Source organism: Oryctolagus cuniculus, chromosome 5 (assembly GCF_051225735.1).
Source record: "Oryctolagus cuniculus isolate XC-2025 breed Fujian yellow rabbit chromosome 5, ASM5122573v1, whole genome shotgun sequence".
Taxonomy (NCBI): domain Eukaryota; kingdom Metazoa; phylum Chordata; class Mammalia; order Lagomorpha; family Leporidae; genus Oryctolagus; species Oryctolagus cuniculus.
Window position 1 is genome coordinate 83,090,998 of NC_142871.1, and position 22,270 is coordinate 83,113,267.

At 49.5% G+C, this 22,270-nt stretch overlaps 1 protein-coding gene across 3 annotated transcripts in view; it reads left to right on the plus strand.

The window, feature by feature from the left end:
* Nucleotides 1-21,992, plus strand: part of GABRR2 (gamma-aminobutyric acid type A receptor subunit rho2) — a 55,377-nt gene extending 33,385 nt beyond the window's left edge. The window contains exons 3-9 of one of the 3 annotated variants that reach the window (XM_008263204.5): nucleotides 7,393-7,460; nucleotides 10,762-10,985; nucleotides 12,170-12,252; nucleotides 12,430-12,570; nucleotides 15,820-15,972; nucleotides 16,877-17,073; nucleotides 20,666-21,992. In XM_008263204.5, coding sequence (XP_008261426.2) covers nucleotides 7,393-7,460; nucleotides 10,762-10,985; nucleotides 12,170-12,252; nucleotides 12,430-12,570; nucleotides 15,820-15,972; nucleotides 16,877-17,073; nucleotides 20,666-20,977 — 1,178 coding nt within the window. In that variant the 3' untranslated portion in view covers nucleotides 20,978-21,992. Of the gene's footprint in view, nucleotides 1-7,392; nucleotides 7,461-10,761; nucleotides 10,986-11,980; nucleotides 12,038-12,169; nucleotides 12,253-12,429; nucleotides 12,571-15,819; nucleotides 15,973-16,876; nucleotides 17,074-20,665 lie in introns of those variants that run through there. The other 2 variants (XM_070073786.2, XM_089332909.1) reach the window with 2 other exon arrangements.
* The last annotated feature ends 278 nt before the right edge of the window (nucleotides 21,993-22,270 follow it).

Consider the following 22,270-nt stretch of genomic DNA (forward strand, 5'->3'; position numbering starts at 1 on the left):
ATCTTCCACTGCTTTCCCAAGTGCATTAGCAGGGAGCTGGATCAGAAGTGGAGCAGCTGGGACTTGAACAGTCACCCATATCAGATGCAGGTGGTGGCTTAAGCAGCTATGCCACAACACCCAGCCCCTGGCTTTTAACTATTGAAAAGAATGCTTTGTGGACATGTTTGTGCTTGTCTCTTGGTGCATATTTGCATACATTTCTAGAAGTGGAATTGATGGGTCCCAGTGTGTGTCCATCTTGTAGTTTGCTAGACAGTGCCTTGCAAGGAAGTTGTGCCAGTTCACACCCCTGTTGGCAGGGTGTGAGAGTTCCTGTTGCTTCCCGTTCTTACCAACACCTGGTGCGGTCACTCTTTCCTGCAAGTAGAGAGTAATAATGTCTCGCTGTGGTTTTGGCGGAACTAGTAATGAGGTCAGCACTTCCTCCCGTTTGGTGGTTACTTCCTCTTTTTGGAAATGCCTGCTCGATCTCTTGCCTGTTTAGTATGTGCAATCTGATTTTTTTTTTTTTACAGGCAGAGTGGATAGTGAGAGACAGAGAGACAGAGAGAAAGGTCTTCCCTTTGCTGTTGGTTCACCCTCCAATGGCCGCCACAGCTGGCGTGCTGCGGCCGGTGCACCGCGCAGATCCAAAGCCAGAAGCCAGGTGCTTCTCCTGGTCTCCCATGGGGTGCAGGGCCCAAGCACCTGGGCCATCCTCCACTGCACTCCCTGGCCATAGCAGAGAGCTGGCCTGGAAGAGGGGCAACTGGGACAGAATCCAGCGCCCTGACCGGGACTAGAACCCGGTGTGCCGGCGCCAAAAGGTGGAGGATTAGCCTATTGAGCTGTGGCGCCAGCCCTGATTGTTCTTAATGGAACTCTTAGGAATGTTATTTATGGCTTTTGACAAATACCTTCTCCCACCTATAGCTTCCCTTTTCATCTTCTTCATAGTGTCTTTTGATAAAATTACTGATTCTTTTCAGTGTGAATTTCTCATTGAAAATTAACACACATCCAGGAAAATAACTGAATCCTTAGTGAACTAGCAGAAAATGAATACCAGCACCTAGATCAAGAGAAATCGTTTGTGCTATCCTGGACAGTCTTTCTTTTCCATCACTCCCCTGCCACAGGTAATCATTTTCCTGACTTTTTAAAAAAGATTTGCTGTATTTACTTGAAAAGCAAAGTTACACACACACACACACACACACGCACGCACACACACACAGAAAAAGGGCTTCCAGAAAATGGCCAACAACAAACAGTAACCAGGGCTGGGCCTGCCTGAAGCCAGGAGTCAGGAGTGTGATCCAGGTCTCCCACGTGGGTGCAGGGGTCCAAGCACTTGGACCATCCTCTGCTGCTTTCCAGGTGCATTAGCAGGGAGCTTGATCAGAAATGGAACAGCTGGGACTTGAACCAGCACCCACAGGGGATGCCGTGTCACACGTGGTGGCTTTTCCCACTATGCCACAGTGCCAGCCCCTCCATTTTTATCTGTCTGAAAATTCTATTTCAAGTTGACTCTTGAAGAGTCGGTGGGGAAGGAGTGACGTCTGTCTTTATTTCAAGTGGGTTAATCCCGGATCTGCGCTTTCTAGGACCATATGAGGAGAGGTCAGGGCAGAAAGCTGCCATGAACACGCATCTCCCAGTGCTGCCTGGGACTCCTTTTTTTTTTTTTTTTTTCATATACCTAAAAACTCCAACTTTATTTCATATATAATGATCACATGGTAAATTATTTCAGAGAAAAATATTACAAAGCTTTCAGATCATAAATATTTTTCAAAGTAATTATTCAAGACAATGAGACATAATACAACAATAACTATTATGCAAAACTATTATGTAACTATAGAATGACTTTTTAGCAAAGAATAACAAAATGCTCAAAATTGTTGTCATGAATTGTTTGACCACTTTTAAAATCATCCTAAAAGAATTTTTTTTAACTTTTATTTAATGAATATAAATTTCCAAAGTACGATTTATGCATTACAATGGCTTCCCCCACATACTGTCCCTCCCACCCACTACCCTCCCCTTTCCCACTCCCTCTCCCCTTCCATTCACATCAAGATTCATTTTCGATTATCTTAATATACAGAAGATCAGCTTAGTATACATTAAGTAAGGATTTCAACAGTTTGCTCTCACACAGAGCAAACTTTCTCTGAAGGGAGGAGAGAACCTCCACTTTGACTATGACCTTGTCTAAACAAGATAAGAATCGGAGAACTCAGAGGGCTTCCATAGCCTTGGAAACTCATGACTGGAGCATAGGGAGACTACTGATGCCATAGACAGGAGTGTCAATTGGTAAAGTCAACAACAGGAGTCACTGTGCACTTACTCCTCATGTAGGATCTCTGTCCTTAATGTGCTGTGTATTGAGATTTAATGCTATAACGAGTACTCAAACAATATATTTCACTTTGTGTTTCTATGGGGGTGCAAACTGTTGAAATCTTTACTTAATGTATACTAAACTGATCCTCTGTAAAAAAAAAAAAAATTATCAACTCCCAACTTGACTCTCACTGGGATTAAACATGACAATAGGTCTGATCTGATTTCATCATCATTTAAAAAAAAATCATCTATTATTTTTCACTTTATGTTTCTGTGTGACAGCAAACTGTTGAAATCCTTACTTAATGTATACTAAGCCTGGGACTCCTAGGTGGCGCTCCAGGCCCCTGACTTAGGGCTGGAGCCTTGCAGCAGTGTTAAGGGACCACGGCATGAACACCTAGCCGGTTTAACTCGATGATGTTCCTGCCAACACCGACAGGACTCCACCCCACTCAGAACATGAACTTGTTCACAGAATGAGGAAATGGACCAGCAATTTGGAAGGATTTCCCCCAAACACAGGCTGGGAGGGGTCGCAAAGTGGAAAGAAGGCTCAAGAGCCCTGGCAGTGGGGAGGTCAAGGCAAAGCCCATCCAGCGAGGGCAGGACCCTGGGTCTCTGTCCAAGCCTGAGGTGTGAGCCCACCCAGGGCACCCCACACCCGGCCAGCACACCAAGCAGACAGTACCTCCAGAACACTGACGCCTCCCCCAGTTTTGATCACATTTCTTCTAGAAAGAGTGGCCTGATCTGGAGACAGAGAGGCACGGGAACAGACACCAAGCAGGCTGATCCATTTTATCTAGAAAATGCCTGGAGCCAAAACCAGCCCCTGGGCAAAAACACTGTGCACAGTATGTGAAAAGCAGGCCACCGGAGCGAAGCCCAGAGAGCGCGATCCCTCGCCTCATTTCTTCCCCTTGGCTCCTGGAACTGTTGTCTGCATCAGCTCGCTCACCAGGCGCCCTGGAAGAAGGAGGCGAAGGCTCACGGGAGCAGGGTAGATAGAGTAGAACACACATGGGAGCAGGGCAGCCCGGCCTGCAGAACTGCACTTGGCCCCCCCCCCCTTTTTTTTTTTGACAGGCAGAGTGGATAGTGAGAAAGGTCTTCCTTTTCCGTTGGTTCACCCTCCAATGGCCGCCAAGGCTGGCACGCTGTGGCCGGCGCACTGCGCTGATCTGAAGCCAGGAGCCAGGTGCTCTCCTGGTCTCCCACGGGGTGCAGGGCCCAAGCACTGGGGCCATCCTCCACTGCCTTCCCGGGCCACAGCAGAGAGCTGGCCTGGAAGAGGGGCAACCGGGACAGAATCCGGCGCCCCAACTGGTACTAGAACCTGGCGTGCCGGCGCCGCTAGGTGGAGGATTAGCCTATTGAGCCGTGGCGCCGGCCATCGGCCCATTTTCATATCTTAGACGAGGCGTCCAGAAGATGAGGCCACTCGGCTTTCCCTGTGCCCTGCTGGCTGAGCTGGGAGCCGGCAGCATTGTGCAGGGATGTGGGCAGCAGGAGAGGCCCTGGCCGGGCTGCTCACGTCCCTCCCTCACGTGGCCAGCCCCTCAAGGGAGAAAGGCAAGGCTCTGAGTCCCGAGGGGGCCTCTCCCACACCACCATCCCACCTCAGGTACCATCAAAGCTCTCCCGGAGCCTGAACTCAGGAGGGAGTGCAGCCGCAAGAGCAGAAATTTCACAGAGGCCCTCACCTCACCAGCAATTGAGGAACACGGGAAACCAGAAGGACCAACTTACGCCTGATTTATCTGGGTGGGAAAAGGAAAAGCAAAAAAATGAAGCATTGTGTTTATTTGTTTTCATGATTTTAAAAAGGATTTATTTATTTGAACAACAGAGTGATACACATACACATAGATAGAGAGATCTTGCAACTGTTGGTTCACTCCCCAAATGGCCACAACAGCCAGGCCTGGGCTAGGCTAAAGCCGGGAGCCTGCCACTCCATTCTGGCCTCTCACATGGGTGGCAGGGACCCAGGCACGTGGGCCATCATCTGCTGCCTTCCCGGGTGCGGTAGGCAGAGGCTGGGTTGGAAGTGGAGCAGCTGGCACTCGGACTGCCACTCTGACTTGGGATGCAGGTGTCACAAGTAGCAGCTTAACCCCCTGTGCCTCAAGATTTGTTTTAATATTCTCTTATCCCGCTAAAATACTTTCATTCTATCAGCTAAAATCCCAAGTCTTTGATGGTGGTTTTTATTTCCTTTTTTCCCCAAAGAAACTTTTTATTTAAGGAATACAAACTTCATGCATTTCGTAAGTACAGCTTTAGGAATATAGTGATTCTTCCCACCATAGCTGCCCTCCCACCCACTCTCCCACCCCTCCTCCTCCTCCCTCTCCTCTTCCCAGTCCCATTCTCCACTAAGATCCATTTTCAATTCACTTTATACATGGAACACCAACTCTATACTAAGTAAAGAGTTCAACAATTTGCACAAAAAAAAAAGAATAGAAAAAAGAAAAAAAAACACCTCTTCCTCAGTACTTGAGACAAGGGCTGTTCAAAGTCATTGCTTCTTGAAGTTAATTTCACTTCTTTTTTTCTTTTAAGAAATTTAATTAACTTTAAAGAAGCACCCAAGAATGAAACATCTTTTGGGAGCACTTAGACAGTTATAATACAAGTCTTTGAGGACAGAGGTCCTGCATGGGAAGTTAGTGCACAGTGACTCCTGTTGTTAATTTAACAATTAACACTGACTCACTACGTCAGTGATCAGCCGAGGCTCTTGACACGAGCTGCTGAGGCTATGGAAGCCTTTTGAATCCACAAACTCTGTCAGTATTTGACAAGGACATAAGCAAAGTGGAAGTTCTCTCCTCCCTTCAGAGAAAAGTACCTCCTTCTTTGATGAGCACTTCTTTCCACTGGGGTCTCACCCAGTGGTGGGTTTTCAAATGTCAGCACACCCAGGGGCAGATTTGGGAGCACCAGGGAGCCCATCTGACACCTGGGGCCCCTCTCAGAGGAACTGAAGACTGGGCCATCTATTTCCTCCTCATTCCACGTCAGGCTCAGAACCTCCTTCCAACAGCCAAGGTCACAGTCCCCGCCAGTTCTTTTCATTCCTGAAGACCCAGCATCCGCAGGGTCAGAATGTCCTGTCCTCACCTCCCTAGTTAGGGCTCAGAGGACCCAGGTGCAGCCGGGCAGGCCTCTGGACAATGCCCTCTGCCCAGCCCAGCTGTACTGACTCTTTCTGGCTGTCAGTGGTTTGGCATTTGTTAATAGGTTTGATGGGCACAGATTTTTGGTTTTTCCCTTTCTTCATTTTTTAATATGAAAAGTGTTTTACTGAAACATAGCATACATACAGAAAAGGACATGAATTCTGAATGTACAGCTCACTAAATGATCAGGAAGCGAACTGACCAAGGTAACCGTCACCCAGCTCAAGAGAAAGGACGGGCAGGTGTTTGGCATCACAATTAAGGTGCTCATATCCCTCATTCCCGTGCCTGGGTTCAAGTCCTGGCTCTGCTCCTGATTCCAGCTTCCCATAAATGCACACTGTGGCAGGCAGAAAGTGATGGCTCAGGGATCAAGGTCTCAGTCACACACCCGGGAGACCCAAATTGAATTGCAGGCTCCTGGCTTTGGCCTGGCCCAGCCCCAGCTGTTGCAAGCATTTAGCGAGTGAACCAGTAGATAGGAGCTGTCTATCTGTCTCTCCATTTCCCTTTGTGTGTCTCTCTCTGCCTTTCAAACAAACAAACAAACAAACATTTAAGAGGAAATATAAAAGGACAGGATGCCACTGATGGCTGCAGCCACACACAGTCTGAGAAGGCTCGTCACGGGGAGCTGAGATTCCGTGCCGGCGGGGGTGCTGTGTGTTCTCTCATTTCTCACTGTGCTCTGACTTTGCACCAGGGAGATCTTGTCTCACCCCAGGTCGAAGGCTTCTAGGGGGCAGGATCCCAGGACGTGCCAGTTCCTCTGAAGGTGCAGTTTGAGTGTCAATGAATCCAGCCCCCAGCGTGCAGGTGCCCCGCCCTGGTCAGAGGCTGTGGGTTAGGCCCCAGGCTCTCCTTTGTGGAAATCACAGGAGAACAAATGACCAGGTCTCCACGCAGGCAGCGCCGTTACCTCCATCCTGCAGAGACATCCTGGGATGCGGAGAGCAGTGATCCAGCTCCGCAAGTCACTCAGACGCAGTCCCTGCACTCACAGAGAAAGCTCACGCACCCAGCACATCGGGAACCAGCAGGAAAACTTCGCAGAATTCTTTTATTTAATTAAAAAGTATATTTGTTTCAGGGACTGGTGTTGTAGCATAACAGGTAAAGCTGCCACCTGCGATGCCGACATCCCATATGGGTGCTGCTGCACTTCTGATCCAGCTCCCTGCTAATGTGCCTGGGAAGGCAGCAGAGGATGGCCCAAGTGATTGGGGCCCTGCCACCCACATGGGAGACCTGGAAGAAGCTTCTGGCTCCTGGCTTCAGCCTGGCCAAGCCCTGACCATTGCGGCAGTTTGTGGAGTGAACAAGCAGATGGAAGATCTCTTTCTCTCTCTCTCTCTCTCTCCCGCTCTCCCTGTAACTCTGCCTTTCAAGTAAATAAAATAAATCTTTAAAATTATATGTCTACACATATATATAATTTATATTTGTTTTCATTTTATTAGTGAGGCAGAGAGACAAGAGAGACAGATCTGCCATCTGCTGGTTCACTCCCCAAATGACCACGAGAGCCAGGGCTGGGCCAGGCTGAAGCCAGGAGCCAGGAATTCAATCTGGCTCTCCTATGTGGATACCAAGGACCCAAGTACTTGAGTCATCACCTGCTGCCACCCAGGGTATACCAGTGGGGAGCTGGATGGGGAGCAGAGGAGCTGGGACGTGAACTCAGGCACTTTGATATGGGGTGCAGGCATCCCAAGTGGCAACTTAGCTTGCCAAATCCTGCCCTCCCTCTGTAAGTACCCCTGCGCCAGTCCTGGCTCTCCCAGGGAAGGGGTGGGGGCTGACTCCCAGCCTGGGGGAGAGGACCATGCCCTAACCAGCTGTCTCTCCTCCGTAGGCCCTGCCATCCCAGTGGGTGTGGACGTGCAGGTGGAGAGTCTGGACAGCATCTCCGAGGTGGACATGGTGAGCAATGCACCGAGCCCCGCAGCCTCCAGGGAGAGGGATGGTGTGGCTGGTATGCTGTGAGAGCCCACGGCACGGTGCATCTCAGTGGTGCAGGCTGTGCCCCTGTGAGCAGGGCACGATCAGGAAGTGGTGAAATGAGGGTGCGGGAGTTGGCCTGGGTGCAGTCAAATCCAGAGCAGGGTTCTCGAGTTTCACGGATAAAAATGGCTTCAGGAATTGGTCAAATGCAGATTCCTGGGCCCTTCCCCACAGTTCCTGATCCAGACTCTCAGGGAGCGAGGCATAGGGTTTTGTGTGTTGAATACACCCCTCAAGTCGGGGAAGTGGTCAGATGAACCACACGTGGAGGAGCACACAAGGCAGTTTCAGGCTAAAATTTTGCAGTTGTTTTATTTTTTTAGAAAGATTTGTATATTTATTTGGAAAGCAGAGTTAGAGAGTGAGAGACCGAGAGAGAGGGAGAGAGAGAGAGATCTTCCATCTGCTGGTTTATTTCCCAAAAGGCCACAATGCCTGGGGCTGGCCCGGTTGAAGCCAGGAGTCTGGAATTCCATCTGAGTCTCCCACATGGATGCAGGGGCCCGTGCAATTGGGCCATCTTTTGCTGCTTTCCCAGGTGCATTAGCAGGGAGCTGGATCAGAAGTGGAGCAACTTTGAGCCAGTACCCATATGGGAGGTGCAGGTGGCAGTTTAACCCATTGCACCACATAGTGGCCCCTAGTTCTTTGATTTTAAAAGAAAGTTATTGGGGCCAGTGCTGTGACATAGCGGGTAAAGCCACCACTACCTGCAGTGCCAGCATCCTGTATGGGTGCCAGATCAAGTCCTGGCTGCTCTACTTCCTATCCAACTCTCTGCTATAGCAGTAGAAGATGGCCCAAGTCCTTGGGTCCCTGCACCCACGTGGGAGACCCGGAAGAAGCTCCTGGCTCCTGGCTTCGGATCGGTACAGCTCCAGCCATTACGGCCAATTGGGGAATGAACCATCGGATGGAAGACTTCTCTCTCTCTCTCTCTCTCTGCCTCTCCTTCTCTCTCTGCACAACTCTGACTTTCAAATAAATAAATAAATCTTTAAAAAAAAAGAAAGTTATTTATTTACTTATTTGAGAGGCAGAAAGAGAAACACAGGGAGAGCTTCCATCCTAGTTCATTTCTCAAATGCCCACAGTAGTTGGGGCTGGGCTGAGCTGGGACCAGAGTTGCAGCCAGGATCCAGGAGCCAAGAACTCAGTCAGGTTCTCCCAAGGACCCATCAACTCCACTGTCCTCCAGGCTCTGCATTGGCAGGAAGCTAGAATCACGAATCTAACACAAGTTCTCTAATGCGAACATGAGCATCTTACCCAGTGCCTTAACTGCTAGGCCCAGTGCCCAAGCTGGCTCTGAGGTTGTCCATTCCCGCCGTGAGCACAGATCCCCCCATACCACCACTGCCGGCTCTGTGGCAGTCCTCCACACCCCTACCTCCGCTGTCCCACCACAGGCGAACACCCCTGCAGGGGCTGGCCTGGAGAGGAGTGCCCCTTCCGCTCCTCCAGCCCCATCTCTGTGTCCTTTTCTTTGCTACTCTTTCAGTTTGCAAACCTGCTCTTTCTTCTGCCTCAGGGGGCTCATGTGTGTTCTCTGGCCAACCTCATGGCTGACCTCTTGTTGTCCTTCAGGTCCCAGGGCACACATGACATATTCAAATAGCCTGTCTGGGCCACCTGATCTAAAGGGTATCCATGTTTCCTTCATGGCCCAGGTCATTACTTGCAACTGTGCTATGTATTGGCTTTGTGTGTCCTTGTATGCTGGCTGTCTCCTGCACTTAACTGTGAGCTCCAGAAGCACAGGGACTTGTCTTTTCTTTCTGACCCCGTGTGGGCCTCCTGGGGCATTGAATGTGAGATAAGTAAAAGTGAAGGAGGCATCTCCCTCCCATTGCAATGCTGTCAGGTGCCCTGATGGACCCAGAATGGCAGAGCTGATATGGTAACCAACACTGTTTGACCCTTATAGCTCCAGCACCTCATAAAAGATGGGGTGCAGGTGTGACAGGTGCAAATGTGACAGCCTCCAAAATGCTAGAGCATACACTGCCAGCCCCCCTGGATATCCATAGTTAGGGCCAGGGCAGCCTGGCTGTCGTAGAACTCAGTCAGCCCAGATGTGGGTGTGCAAGGCCTCCTGCCCTCCTCCAAGGGGGATTCAGGATCCCATGGAAAGGTACACAAATGCCGTGCCTGTCTTAGAGCCACCACCAGCCAACGGGAAAGCAGGTGGACTCCAGCACTAAGAGCTGGCATCTGTGCACCTGCAGTGTGATGTCTTCCTGGATGAGGTGCCTCAGAGCATGCTCTCCCGCAGTGTGGAAAGAGCCAGAAGGGGCATTTGGCTGATCTCTTCCTGCTTACGTATTGGCTATTCTCTTAGCGGGTGGCAAGAGAGTTCCAGCAAGTGCTGATGCCCGGGATCTGAGAAGGACATTGTGTGGGCACCATCTCAGTCCCGGGCTGTCCCCTCTTCCTGGCTCCCTTTGGACCCACCACCACCACACGCTCCATCCATCCTGTCTCCCCCTACTCCCCATAGAGGCTATTTTAGGCAGTTTCTTTTCCCATTTGTACCTTGTGTCTTGGCTCTGACTGCAGCATAAGGGCCAAACTCTTGGTTTAAGGCATCAACTATGCAATGGGGGAGATGGTTTCTAACAGGATAAGCTTTCAGGGTGACATTAACACAGGTGTTGAGCCACCGAATCCCTCATCCATTTATTTCCCACTTTTCCATCCAGCAAATGTACATTGAGCATCTGCTGTGTGCCTTGCCAGGCACTAAATTCAATGGTGAGTAGAGACTCAGGGATGAGAAGGACACAGTTCTGCCTTCAAGGATCTCACAAGTCTAACGGTAGGAGCTTTCCTAAGAGGGACACTTGACTGTGCAGGTTTCTAGAAGTGTCTACGAAGCTGAAATCGAGTGGTTAGCCAGGGAGGTAAGGAACCATGTGGGAGGAGGTCCAGGTAAGAGAGACCAGGGCTTTGGGGAGATCCCTGCCCTGCCAGCCTCGCAGCTGCAGTTCTCATTTGCACACCCTGAGGTTGCTCAGTCTTCTGGCTCCAACCTCACGAGGTGCAAACCGGGCTATTCTCTTTCTGACTGCAGTGGGCCCATTGCCCCGACCATTGTGTCACAGGGCTCCAATGCTGGGGGCTGAGCCTGAGGTCCATTACCATGCTGAAGGGTGGGTTGACTGCCAGGAAGAAAGGTTTCTAAGCTGTTTCTGTGTGCTCTCACCACCGGCCCCCACAGGACTTCACCATGACCTTGTACCTGCGGCATTACTGGAAGGATGAAAGGCTGGCCTTCCCCAGTGCCAGCAACAAGAGCATGACCTTCGACGGCCGGCTGGTGAAGAAGATTTGGGTCCCCGATGTCTTCTTTGTTCACTCCAAAAGGTCGTTTATTCACGACACCACCACTGACAACATCATGCTGAGGGTGTTTCCAGACGGCCACGTGCTGTACAGCATGAGGTACCCGTCATGGCGCCGTCGCTCCTGTGCCCAGTGTCATTCCAGTATGCGTGGTCGGTCCTGGTGACCCTGAAGTTTGTCACTGCACTTGGGTCTGTGGACTACGTGGCTGGCATGAGCCTTCTGATGCCGGCTGGAATTGCTCTAAGATGAGATGTCCACCCCAGTAGGTGGTGACTTCCCATCGCTGGGGATCTTAGGCTGGGCTAGATGCTTGGCTCTAATGAGTTACTAGAGACAATGACCTCTACACCTTCCATCCCTAAGAGTCTGTAATTCCAGCTGATTGGTGTTGAAGATAAAAAATGGTAACAACAACAGCAACTATCTGTTGGGTGCTGGTGCAGATTGGCTTCTGAGCTAACTTCAGGGATTAAAGCAGTCTTATTCATGTCTTCCTGATCTGCGTGTGCAGACTCAAATGTGAATACCAGGGACTAGAGCTCTGGCGTAACAGGTAAAGCCACAGCCTACAGTGCTGGCATTAATATGGATGCCAGATCAAGTCCTGTCTGCTCCACTTCCAATCCAGCTCTCTGCTGATGGCCTGAGAAAGCAGTGGATTATGACCCAAGTACTTGGGCCCCTGCACCCATGTGGGAGACCTGGAGGAAGCTCCTGGCTCCTGGCTCCGGATTGGCCCAGCTCCAGCTGTTGAGGCCATTTGGGGAGTGAACCAGTGGATGGAGGACTTCTCTCTCTGCCTCTCCCTCTCTGTAACTCCGCCTTTCAAATAAAAAAAAAAAACAAAAACAAATAAATCTTTTAAAAATAAGTAAATAAATAAATGGGAATACCAGAGCCCGCCTGGTGCTAGGTGAGGAAAGGACTGGGGGTGGGGGCCCAACCTCCCAGGCAGCTCTGGGGGAGGTCACCCTGTCAGCTGAGGGCAATGCACAGAGAAAGGTGCAGGTGTGGCCCCTTAGCAGCCAACACCTCCAGTAGCTGTGGGGGAGGGGAGGGTGCCCAGCCTAATAAAGAGGATTCAGTGGGGCACTCAGAACACCTGCTACAGAAGACAGAACTCCGTGGGTCAAGGTTCTGTGACTTAGGTATCTATGTTTCCGAACGAGGGCGCAGCTGCTCTTGATTCTGTCTGTCATGTGCTGTGTCCTCCTTGCTCTGGGAGAGTGAATGAACCAATAACTCATTGCACAGCCAACGTGTGTGTTTGGATTGTCTAGGATTACGGTCACTGCCATGTGCAACATGGATTTCAGCCACTTCCCCCTGGACTCCCAGACCTGCTCTTTGGAACTGGAGAGCTGTAAGTATCAGTGTGCCCATATCCCTTCCCCTTATTCCCTCTCTACTCCTTGTGCCATTTTGGTAGCCATGGGATAGGATCCTGCCTGTCAGTGTTAAGACCTGTGTTCCCACCAGGTCTCAACCCTTTGTCTCAGAAGCAAAGGGGTCAAATGAACTTATTTTCCTCTCCCCAAAGATGCATACACAGATGAAGATCTGATGCTGTATTGGAAGAATGGGGACGAGTCCCTGAAAACAGACGAGAAGATCTCCTTGTCTCAGTTTCTGATCCAGAAATTTCATACGACATCCAGACTGGCCTTCTACAGCAGCACTGGTAGCTAACTTTCGCCTTGGTCTAATTCAGATATGGAAGAGAAATAGTAGAATGGTTCTTCAGCCTCTCCATTTCCAATGAACACAAATTTTAGTTATTAAAATATTGCATAGTCCTACACAACACAAATAGTCCTTAGAAGCAGAAAGCAGAGAGTTAGAGTCCCATCATTAGAGGGAATCACTCCTAATGATTCGTGGACACCCTGACCACATCTTGCTTTCATGGTGGGATTTTTGCAAGGGTGGGCTTGTAGTTGATATGCTAGTCTGTGAGCTGATTGGTTCTGTTTAACAATATAGACAAATAGCTTCCCAAGGACATGCACTTATTGCCTATGTTGAGAGCCACAGACTGGTTGTTGAGTGCTTCGCTCAACCTTCCCTTGGGTCGTGGGCCACATCCGAAGTTTTGAGAGCCCCCATTTTCAGGTCTTCTGTAAGAACACCATTACCTAACTCCAGTCTCCTGTGGCTGCTGTAACCGAATACAACAAACACAGAGCTTGACACAACATAAATGTGTCGCTTACACAGTTCTAGGGGCCAGCAATCTGAAGCCAGTTTCTGGGGCAGCCAGCAGGGCCTGGCGCTCCCTGGCTTGTGGCCTCCCTGTGGATAGCTACGTCTGTCACCACACAGCCTTCTCCCTGCATCTCTGTCTTCATGTGGTGTTCCCCCCACTGTCTTGGCCCACATTTCCCTCGCCTGTAAAGACACCAGTTCACTGGACCAGAGCCCACTTTAATCCAACATGACCTCATTTTACCTTGAGTACCTCTGCGAAGACCCGATTTCCAGATACATTAGGGCTGCCACATGACTTTTACGGGAACACAGTTCAACCCACGACAACTCCAAAGTGACCACGGACCCTAGAGGACACCATTGCCCTTTGTTCCAGAGCAGAGAAACCAAAGCCCTTCCTGGGAAGCTTTTGTGCTACTCACTGCGCCTTTATGGCTGGCATGGCCCCCTGCCTGCCTCACCCACACCCCTCTGTCCACACATCAAACCCTGGAAAAGAGCCAGCCCTGGCCAAGGTTGTGTTGGTGTTGGGACAGCCGCAGGCCTGCTTCCATTTATGTCTGTAATGATCATCTTCATCCATCTCTTCTCCTTCACTCTGATACATGTGCCGTGTGATTTTCTTTTCTCACCTTAGCAAGGCCAAACCAACAAAGCCATTTCTTTTTTCTTTTCTTTCTTTCTTTTTTTTTTTTTTGTTTTGACAGGCAGAGTTAGACAGTGAGAGAGAGAGAGAGAGAGAGAGAAAGGTCTTCCTTCCGTTGGTTCACCCCCCAAATGGCTGCTGTGGCAGGCGCGTTGCGCCGATTGGAAGCCAGGAGCCAGGTGCTTCCTCCTAGTCTCCCATGCAGGTGCAGGGCTCAAGCACTTGGGCCATCCTCCACTGCCTTCCTGGGCCACAGTAGAGAGCTGGACTGGAAGAGGAGCAACCAAGACAGAATCCGGCACCCCGACCGGGACTAGAACCTGGGGTGCCAGTGCCGCAGGCAGAGGATTAGCCTAGTGAGCTGCGGTGCAGGCCCAAAGCCATTTCTAAGAGTTTCTTATATACCATTTATTATGTGCCACTATTTTAAGTGCTTTCAGTGGATTAACTAAGTTTTACTCAGCAAACCTATGGTATAGATGTTATTATTCCCAGTTTACAGTTGAGAAAACTGAGACTCAAGGATTGTTCATTGAAGTTGCACAGATGGTTAAGCAACCGGGCAATCTCCCTTAACCACTGTGTGTACTCTTAGATGTTCTATATGGATGTAGCTTGCCGGCCTGTTTTGTTCGCAAGCCTTCCTAGAGTACAGATGAAAGTGCATTCTACTCACTTTAGTTACTCTGTACTGCAGCAACAAGGTTCCCTGCCCCTGCAAAAGAGCTGTGACCCCACCCAAGCTTGCTCTGCTTGGAACACAGTGTACAAGTTCAAGGCTCCTGGCTCCTCCTGGTGTTTCCAAGACAATGCTCCTTGGCTTCCTTAGGCAGAAAAAAAAAATACTCAAACCCCAGTTCTTATACAATATTGTTGCCATGTTTGTCTTACTTATACACTGTATAAAAAGCATCAAAAATTTTGCTGGAAGTGCAAGCTATAAAAGGAACTTTGCACAGATCCCAAACATTTTTTTTTGCAACAAAATAGATTTATCATTTAATTCCATTTTCCCTGAACTTTTTGAAGTCCTTGTCTACCATTTATGTTGCCATCAAATTGGTTTTTTCTTTAAGTCAACTCCCCTTTTGTTCTTTAGATGGATGTAAAATTCCTTTACAAAACAGTAAATGGAAACTTGGTACCATTTGCTCTAAGTGGGAGATGACTTTAATAACAAATATGATGAACACAACAAGAGAAGTACCTGCCTCTGTACCCCTGAAACCACCTTGTGCTGCCACTGCGTGACTGTGCTTTGGGATGCACAGGGCCAGAGCATCCGTGAGATTCAGCATTGTCTGCTGAGGCTTGGCTGAGACGGGAGTAGGGTGAGGCTGTGCACACAGTTTCGGTCTGCTTCATACACTCACACTGTCCGTGGCACCAGCCTTGGTCTCAGTGGTTGGGTGATCATTTTGAGAATCACTTGGAACCTTGCAACCATGAATTGGTGGTTCTCAGATTGCTATAGTGAAACACATCTATGACATTATTTTTTTCCCCCGAGTGATAACTAAGTGGTAAATGACTTCCACAGGGTAGATGGACAGGCAGGAGTAGAACTGGTGTCAGACCAGAGAGTCGGGTGAATGGCCTGTTTCTTTTGTGATGAATGTGGAAGTTTAGTGAGTGGCCAACCTCCAATAAAGGGGACGGTGAATAGAGCCCAGCTCTCGCGGCCCCTGACTCAATGGTATTGGCCTTAACAAGCTAAAACCACTCCGGCGTCTTATGCTTCTGAGCAGTGAGCCTCCCAGGAAATCTGGAGGGTTTGCAAGTAACAGACACCAAACAAACCACTAAACCTACACCCTGTTTAGTTCTCCCTTTCCCCAAAATATTGTGAGGAGAAGTGGATAATATTGACAAGCCAGTAAATGCAATAGGTACCGGCAAGATATTTATTTATAGGAGAAGAGTTCAGAGTTTGGAAAAGTAACATAACAAGCCAACAGATCCTTAAGCTGAACTTTCTGCCGAGGCTGTGCGTGATCTCAGGGAAGGAAGGATCCTAGGCGAGTCTGTGTTTAGCTCACCGATGAAAACTCACGGGCTTCTTCCTGTGTCCCCCAGGCTGGTACAACCGTCTGTACATCAACTTCACCTTGCGGCGCCACATCTTCTTCTTCTTGCTCCAAACCTATTTCCCCGCCACCCTGATGGTCATGCTGTCCTGGGTGTCTTTCTGGATCGACCGCAGAGCTGTGCCCGCCAGAGTTTCCCTGGGTAAAATCATGTGAAAAGGTGTGGTGGGGTGGCTATTTTTTCAACTGATCACTCCAGAAAGAAAAAGCAAAATCATTCCTCAGAGTTCTTAACTGATGGGTTGTCAGAGTCCGCGCAAGCTGCTTTCCCCCTGCTTCTTGCCTTTGCCATTTGGGTGCCGGCTTTGGTTTCCTGGGCTGCACCATGTAAACCGCAGGCATCTAGAACCACATCAGCTTCAGAGAGATGTAACCTACTCGGGAATCCATTTCCACAACAGGCAGTAATGGAGCCCCGTGCTTAGACAAACAAGACAATTCTGCAAAGGCCAAACATGTATTCTGTAAACACTGAAACTTGGTTTGCTGGCCTTGTTTAAACAGTTGCAGGATTTGGAAGCAACGCCTAAAATATGTGATTTCTGGGAATGAGAGGGCCACGTTCCCTGGAGCTGTGGTTTTAGCCCTTCCCAGACCCTGAATTCCTTCGCTTACACGCATTGTTGTCAATTCAGACCAACATGAGATTGAGCCCTGAGAGTGGAGGAAAAGCTAGCATGATAGACTTCCAGAAGTTTCTACAGTCTTCATGAGCTTCGTAAAGGTGGCTTAGACGAGGAAGACGTGCTCATTCCTTGAGGTTTGGGGAGGTTCCTAGAGGTTTGCAATTGCACGTGGGATCAGGTTGTCTCTGAAGCATTCCTGACCTTGTCAGCGATAGCCCAGAGACCCGGAGTCCCTAGGGGCTGGAAGTGAAAGGGGAGGAGCAGCGGGCTGGGGGCGAATCCCGGCCCCTCCCTCGGCAGGGTGGAAACCTGGGGGGAGGGGAATTTCTCATTGGGTTTAAGAGAACCTGGAAGCTTAGTGACCCGCAGAGTGGGCAGGGCCGTTGTCCACAGCTGAGCTACCACGGGGTGTGGTTGCAGGTATCACGACGGTGCTGACCATGTCCACCATCATCACGGGCGTGAACGCCTCCATGCCGCGCGTGTCCTACATCAAGGCCGTGGACATCTACCTCTGGGTCAGCTTCGTGTTTGTGTTCCTCTCGGTGCTGGAGTACGCGGCCGTCAACTACCTGACCACGGTGCAGGAGCGGAAGGAGCGGAAGCTACGGGAGAAGGTGAGAGGTCTCCACGCTCTCCGGGCCTCCCTGCACCGGCGGTCGGAGGAGGAGGAGGAGATGGCTGGTTTGCGCCAGGGCAGAGGTGGGGTTTAGAGAAGCTTCCAACATCTGCCACCAAGGATCCCAGGTAGCAGAAAATCTAGGGACAGAGACCAGGAACAGGGAGAGGGGTTCTCAGGCCCCGCCCCGCCCCCCATGCTGGGCCACGCCTTCCTCGTGTATGCAAGGGGCTACCAGCGCCTTCCTCCTAGGGTGATTGTACAAGTCAGGGAGACCATGGACATGAACGCTGTACTGGGCTGTGGGGTTCTAGACACACGTGAAGCATCGCTATTCTCCCCGAGCCTGTCTCCAGAAAAGCTCTCCTGATGAGCAGAGAAGCGGAGAGTTCTAGAACAAAAGCTCCTTTATCAGTGCTCTGGCCCAGTGAGCATCCAGCTGCAGGAGAGACTAAGGCTAAACGTTTCACCCTCCAGGCCGTTGGAAATGCTGTGTGACTATGCTGTTCTGTGCTGTGCCAAATGTACTAGACCTTGAGAGAACAATGGGAAATTCTACAAAGCAACGTTCATAGGCCTTTGGCCCAGGGCAGGATTTATAATCAGAATTTTATTAATCGCAGTAAGAAACAAAATGCTGACTTATTCCCATATTAGTGCTAATCACTAGACTAACCAAAGTGGTGTTCACGTAAAAGGTGTAGAGATCATGAAAATCCCATTAGGCATCTCTGGGTGACAGGTGAACCCTTAGCACAAGGGAGTTTTATTCATTTTTAATACATTTTTATTAAAAAATATAACAAACAGAAAAATTGAATATATGTTTGGGGTAGTATGTGATGTTTCATTACATGTGTACAGGTATACAAAGTATACACTGGGAAATGTCCAATCAGAGTACACAGGTTCATCCTTTCAAGAATTTAACACCTTTTTTTAATGAGAGCTTTAATTTTTAGAAAAAGATATGTTACCTTTTTCAAAAATAGTATTTCAACATTCACATTACAACTGTCAAATATTTGCACATTGTCTCTGAATAACCTAAATTGTTTAAGAATTTATTTATTAAAGATGTATTTATTTACTTGAAAGGCATAGCTTTATCTGCTATGCCACAGCGCTGGCCCCAACAATTAGCTTTAAATATGCACTCAAGAATCATCTTTTGGGAGTACTTAGACATAGCTATAATACAACTCTTTGAGGGCAGAAGTCCTGCATGGAAAGTACGTGCACAGTGACTCCTCTTGTTAATTTTACACTCTTATGTGTGACATCAGTGATTGTCTGAGGCTTTTGACATGAGCTGCCTAGGCTCTGGAAGCCTTTTGAATCCACAAACTCTGTCAATATTTAGACAAGGCCATTAGCAAAGTGGAAGTTCTCTCCTCCCTTCAGAGAAAAATACCTCCTTCTTTGATGAGCACTTCTTTCCACTGGGGTCTCACCCACCGAAGTCCTTCATATAGGACATTTTTTGCCACAGTGTCTTGGCTTTCCATGCCTGAAATGTTCTCCTGCCCCAGCGCTTTCACTGTTTGTCCACACCTTGTCTGACATGCCAAGGGCCACTCTTTCTTTGACAAAAGCTTGTGTGGAAAACAGTGGTTTATTATAATGTTTGTCATTTCCTGATTTGAACTCAAAATCTTAGGAGAAAAATCTGTTTTCATTTTAGCAGAAAGAATTTCACTTTATGGGTGGGGAGCTGGCATAACAGTTAAGATGCCCACATTGCATAAGAGAGTCCCTGGGTTCAAGTCCCTGCTTGGCTTCTGAGCCAGCTTCCTGCTAATGTGCACCAAGGGAAGCAGCAAATGATGGTGGATGTACTTGGCTCTCTGCCACCCAGGTGGGAGATGTGGATTGGGCTCCCTGACCCTAGCCCTGGACCAACCCCAGCCACTGTGGGCGTCTGCAGGAGTGAATTAGCAGATGGGAGCTCTCTGTGTCTGTTTCTCTCACTCTCAAATAGATAACACAAATAAATAAAAATTTTAATAATTTCAGTTGAGAGCAAGGAAAAGACAAAAACAAAGACCTGTGCTTTTAAATAAATAAATAACTTCCAATGACAATGTCTCACAATTTTATCAAAGTTTAGTTATGATTATACTAAAATTCGAAGAGTTGAATAAATGATTTCTTGCTACCCTTTCATCTCTAACATCCATAAGCCTATGGATAGACATAGATATTAATTCAGGAATGCATCAGTATGCTGAATACTGTACTGATGGGATAATACATCAAAATAATCATGCCTGATTAAAAAAAATGGCCCCAAATTTTAAACAATTTCTTCAAGTATCAAGGGTAAGGTACTTCAGTGAAAGCATTCATGTATTTTCGCATTCTAAAGCTTACTGCTCTTCATCTGAGTGTGTCCAGACCCATGACAAAGGGAGGCAGTTTAGGGACTTCCTCTAATTCCCTCTCCCAGTTGGGAACACAGAGGAGCTGAGGGGTGGAGAGCCGGGTCAGAAGCTGCGGAAGTCCCCAGGTCGAGACGAGGACATCCGAGCTCATTGGCTCTGCCAAGCAGACCTCGCGCTTTTGGCCAACACCAGCCCGTCCAGGTGCCCGCTGGCAGCCCACTCTGCTGACGCACACAGAGGGGAGAAGGCAAGCTGAACCATCTCTTCCCTTCCAGTTGAGAATTTCTTACAAACGTTTTCACACTCGCAGAAACAATGGGAAGAAGAGGGTAAGGGACATCCGTATACCCCACGTCTAGATCTGAGCCTGCTAACACTCTGCCATTTATCGGTGAGCTCTTTGTCTACAGGAACATTCTTTTCTTGGTGTACTCGAACCATTAAGAAATACATTACGTGGGGCATGCATGTGGGGCTGTGGTTGGGACGCCACTTGGGATCCCTGCATTCCATGTTGGAATGCTTGGAGACAAGTCCTGTCTCCTCTCCCAATTCCAGCTTCATACTAATGCACACCCTGGGGTGCATCTGGGAATGGCTCAAGTAGTTGGGTCTCTGCCACCTTCAGGAGAGACCCTGGCTGTTGCAGGCATTGGGGAGCAAACCAGGAGATGAGAGCTCTCTCTCTCTCTGTCTCATAAATAAATAAAATAAAATAAAAACATCGCAGGCACCGTGACCATTGACTCTCAAGCATATTTCTTTAGCATAAGGATACTCTTGTACCTAATCATCTTTCTATTCATAACTGAAGAGGTGGAATCCTATAGTGGAATTGGAATATGTGGTTTTAAAACTGTCCTCTGGCACTAGCTGTGTGTTTTTAGGAGGACTGTGTAGGTCTCTGGGTTTTTGATTTGACTCTCCAGTTGAGCATGTGTGGACTGGATCAGCGGTTCTCAGTTCCAGCCACACAATAGAAGCCCCAGGGAGATGTGAATGAGTTAGTCTGCAGTGGGGCCTGGCTTGCTGTTTCAAGGCACACCCAGGAAGTTCTAATACGCAGCCAGGACTACGTGATCTCTGGAGGTTCCAGTTCTGTCTGTTGGTGGCTCTGAGTAGCAGGGAGGCTTTGTTCTCGAACTGGGCCACCTCCTCTGCCCATCTCACAAGGCCTGACCATGCCCTTGTGCTTGCTGCCCGCAGTTCCCGTGCATGTGTGGGATGCTTCATTCGAGAACCATGATGCTGGATGGAAGTTACAGTGAGTCCGAGGCCAACAGCCTGGCCAGCTACCCCAGGAGCCACATTCTGACGGAGGAGGAGAGGCAGGACAAGATAGTGGTCCACCTGGCCCTGAGCAATGAAGCCACCTCCTCCAGGAAGCGGGGACTCCTGAGGGGCCAGATGGGGCTTCGCATCTTCCAGAACACCCACGCCATCGACAAGTACTCCAGATTGATCTTCCCTGCCTCCTACATATTTTTCAACTTAATTTATTGGTCAGTGTTCTCCTAGGGGTTCCAAGGCTGCGCCTAGCAGTGAGCACGGACATCCCTGGGGCTGGCCAGCCACAGACACGTGGACCTGTTGACCATGCTCCCTCGCCAGACACAGCAGCCACTTCTGGGCGCCACGAGGAGCACCCCTCGCTCGGGAGCCCAGCTGCCCTTGCCCCGGACCTCGTGGGTGTGCTCCTTGTCCACGCTGTGTGCTGTGTCACGCTTTGTGTGTCTCTGGGACCATCCTCTTCTGTTCTTGTGTGCGAACTAGTTCTCCCATGTAAAGCAGAAAGACTCCAATGCCTCCCGGATGCTCTTAGAGGCAAGGGAAAGGATGGACACGCTATGGGCATTCTGGATAGGAGACAGCAAATTAGGAATGACAGCGACATCTGCGAACCCCTGCGACTGGATTAAGTGCCTACCTAGGAAGGAGAAAACTCAGATCCCAGACCAGAGAAGGATTTGGCCTGTGTGAGTTGAGCAACCCACACTGCGAGATGATTTTGCAGTCGGAAGGGAGACTGTTCCTCCATCCATCCCTTCATCCATTCATTAACTATCGAGTCCCACACTGCCAGACTGTGGAAATGAGCAGCTGAGTCCTTTTCCTCGGAGAACGTCTCTAAGCTGTGCTCTCACTTCTGCCCGGCCCCTCTCTCAACCCCAACTTTGCTCCTAGGGATGTCTAGAAAAGCATTTGGGCCAGCGCCGCGGCTCACTAGGCTAATCCTCCGCCTTGCGGCGCTGGCACACCGGGTTCTAGTCCAAGTCAGGGCGCCGGATTCTGTCCCGGTTGCCCCTCTTCCAGGCCAGCTCTCTGCTGTGGCCAGGGAGTGCAGTGGAGGATGGCCCGGGTGCTTGGGCCCTGCACCCCATGGGAGACCAGGATAAGTACCTGGCTCCTGCTATCAGATCAGCACAGTGCGCCGGCCGTAGCGCGCTGGCCATGGCGGCCATTGGAGGGTGAACCAACGGCAAAGGAAGACCTTTGTCTCTGTCTCTCTCTCTCACTGTCCACTCTGCCTGTCAAAAAAAAAAAAAGCATTTGGGATCGCCCATGAGCCCCCCCACCCACCCCAGAGCCAGCTCCATACTTCTCAGGCGGGGCAAGAGAATTAATGAGAGCAGAACTTGGTCTTGGGGAAGAAGGGGGCATGGGTCTGCTGTGGAAATTCGGTTCAGATGCCATCCTACCTCCGTGTGGACTCCTCACTTATCCCCCAGTGGAGCAATGTCCAAGCCTCACCCCTACTCTAACCCAAAGATCTCACACTCCAAAATGACTTCTGTGCTTCCACAAAGTCAA